The sequence below is a fragment of the Salvelinus sp. IW2-2015 genome, unplaced genomic scaffold (genome assembly GCF_002910315.2).
Source record: "Salvelinus sp. IW2-2015 unplaced genomic scaffold, ASM291031v2 Un_scaffold1173, whole genome shotgun sequence".
NCBI lineage: Eukaryota > Metazoa > Chordata > Actinopteri > Salmoniformes > Salmonidae > Salvelinus > Salvelinus sp. IW2-2015.
In genome coordinates, this window is record NW_019942765.1 from 73958 (window position 1) to 77023 (window position 3066).

Consider the following 3066-nt stretch of genomic DNA (forward strand, 5'->3'; position numbering starts at 1 on the left):
CGAGGAATAAATAAACGAGAATGAAGCTATATACAGACGGAGATCAGATAATGATGCGAAGGGTATTTGAGGTAGATATGTAATGAAGGAGGTAAAGTGACTAGCACATCAGATAGATATAAGGTATTTGAGTAATTGTAATAAAGAACAGAGTAGCAGCAGTGTGTGTTTATACACTTAGTGGCCAGTTTATTAGGTACACCACCCCGTTCACAAAATTGGATCTCTCCTACAGACAGTGAGTCACGTTGGCTGTGGCTTGCTATAGGAAGCAGGCAGACGGGCATCGAGGCATTCKGTTACTGTTCGACTGAACGTTAGAACGGGGCAAAAACGGATTACCTTAACGACTTTGAGCGTGTTGTAATCGTCTGTGCCAGGCGCCGGTTCCAGGATCTCAGTAACGGCCGGCCTCCTGGGCTTTTCACGCACAACATTTTATCTAGGGCAGGACTCTCTAACCCTGTTTTCCTGGAGAGATACCCTCCTGTAAGTTTTCCTTTCAACCCCAGTTTTAACTAACCTGATTTCAGTTTATCAACCAGCTGATTATTAGAATCAGGCGCACTAGATTAGGGTTGAAGTGTAAACCAATGGGAGTGTCTTTCTCCAAGAACAGGGTTGGAGAGCCCTGGTCTAGGGTTCACAGAGAATGGTGCAAAAAAAAAAAAAAATTAAGTCAGCTGCAGGAAACAGCTCGTTGATGAGAGAGGTCAAAGGAGAATGGCAAGAATCGTGCAAGCTAACACCTGGGTCACAAACGGGCAAATATTCACGCAGTGCAACAGTGGTGTGCAGAACGGCATCTCAGAACGCACAACTGGTCGGTGCGCGTCACAGATGGGCTATTGCAGCAGACGACCACACCGGGTTCCACTACTATCAGCGAAACACAAGAAGAAGCTGCTCCACGCCATCATCAACACTGGACAGATGAGTGGAAAAACATCACCTGGTCCGACGAATCCCGGTTCCTGTTTCGTCAAGCTGATGGCAGAGTCAAGATTTGGTATAAGCAGCATGAGTCCGTGCCTCCATCCTACCTGGTGTGTTTACGGTACAGGCTGGTGACGGTGGTGTAATGGTGTGGGGAATGTTTTCCTGACACACGTTAGGTCCCTTGATGCCAATTGAGCAATGTTTCCAAGCCCCGAAGAATTCAGGCTGTTCTGGAGGCAAAGGGGTGTCCGACCCCAGTACTAGATGAGTGTACCTAATAAACTGGCCGCTGAGTTTATGGGCTTGTGAGTGTGCATAGTGCAGAGAGTCTGGGTAACCAATTAAATAGTCAGAAAACTGCTAAATAGTTCACTTCTACCCCCGAGCCATAAGACTGCTATCGCAGAGCCTATGGGTCTGAGAGCCGACGCTCTGGTACCATTTAGTTGGTATTTTCTTTGAAAGATACAATTTTGTTCCCCCCTCAGGTTATGATTTAATTAATCTTTATTATTTAATAGGAGTTCAGTTCATATAAGTTAATTACCTGCATATTTTAATGATGAATTACCGGAGTGGCGCAGTGGTCTAAGGCACTGCATCTCGGTGCAAGAGGAGTCACTACAGTCCCTGGTTCGAATCCAGGCTGTATCACATCTGGCCGTGATCGCAAGTCCCATAGGGCGCGGCACAATTGGCCCAGCGTCGTCCGGGTTTGGCCGGGGTAGTCCGTCCATTGTATTAAGAATTTTATTCTTAACTGACTTGCCTAGTTCAATAAAATAAAAAATGACTAACCTGAAGTAACCACCAGATGGCAGTATCCTCCTTGCACTGACTGACTGACTGACTTGACTGCAGTCCCGCTGTAACCATGTTCCCCTGCTTGTGTGTGACTGCTCCAGTAGTGGGGCATGGGCCTGCCTCGCTGCTTTAATAACCCTCTTCTCCGCTTGGCTCCTAATGCTATCACTTCTTCTTCTTTCCCTTCTTTTAACGCTTACAAAGTAGCAACTACTCCATCCGCCATTCGATAAGTATGCCAGCGATGAGGTAAATTAGCTCACTTTTCTATTTCGTTTTTGTTTGTTTTTTTCTCATCACTTTAAGTATCGCTTTGTCATTTATGACATTAGTGGTTTTAGAGTAACAGCTGTTGTTGGTCTTGTTTGTGATGTTTTTGGTCTTTTGAATTTCCCATATACAAACAATATAATGATACACATCGTTTGACGGGACACAGCCTTGTAAAAATACCTAGTGGAAACGTTGGATGTGTATGTGSTGGCTCTTAACTAAATGAAAATACTAAGCATAACTTTGATATCCTGTCTGRATGCTTTTCCCTGTGAAATATATATGTGAGCTACCTCGATACACATCATATGACTGGTAACTCAGCTCCACTAAGAATATGCCCTGATGATACATGAACCTGTCATCTCCCAGAGGTAGCCCTGGATAAGGACAATCAAAGTATWATAAAATGGAGGTTACCACTTCCGTTTGTCGTGCACCCTAACCCCTTACGGGAGAGGATCGAGGATCGTGTTTTCTATCGTGAATGAACACTTGTGAAAGTCGTTGCTAATTCTATGATCTTCCCCATGTGCTCATTTGTAGAATGTTTTATTTTTTTTGCTTGACTGTTGTGTAATATATTATATCTGTTGTTTTTTTATAGAAACTCTCCAACCTTCAAGTCGTTTGAGGACAAAGTTGGAAACATGAAGGTGAGCTGAAGGGTGTTGTTGAAATGGGAATATGACGCAGAGTACTATATTAAAACTTTACGACTCACAACTGGAATGTAGAAACAGTCAAATGGAAAACTATATTTTTGTAGTTTGTACATTCCATTTGTATCTTCATTGTGAACTGCGCCGTATGCTATCGTCGCCGTATGCTATCGTCGCTGTATGCTATCGGCCGCTACCGCTACGCCATATACAGTGAGGGGGGAAAGTATTTGATCCCCTGCTGATTTTGTACGTTTGCCCACTGACAAAGAAATGATCAGTCTATAATTTTAATGGTAGGTTTATTTGAACAGTGAGAGACAGAATAACAACAACAAAAGATCCAGAAAAACGCATAAAATGAAATCAATTTATTAACATTTTAAAG

General features: G+C 43.3%; 1 protein-coding gene across 1 annotated transcript in view; it reads left to right on the forward strand.

Annotated features, from left to right (window-relative positions):
- LOC112069965 (tumor protein D54) overlaps positions 1–3066 on the forward strand; it is a gene marked incomplete at its 5' end in the record, with an annotated part of 21595 nt that overhangs the window by 14388 nt on the left and 4141 nt on the right. Inside the window, 2 exons of the mRNA XM_070438785.1 lie at positions 1948–1992; positions 2624–2672. Coding sequence (XP_070294886.1) covers positions 1948–1992; positions 2624–2672 — 94 coding nt within the window. The remainder of the gene's footprint in view (positions 1–1947; positions 1993–2623; positions 2673–3066) is intronic.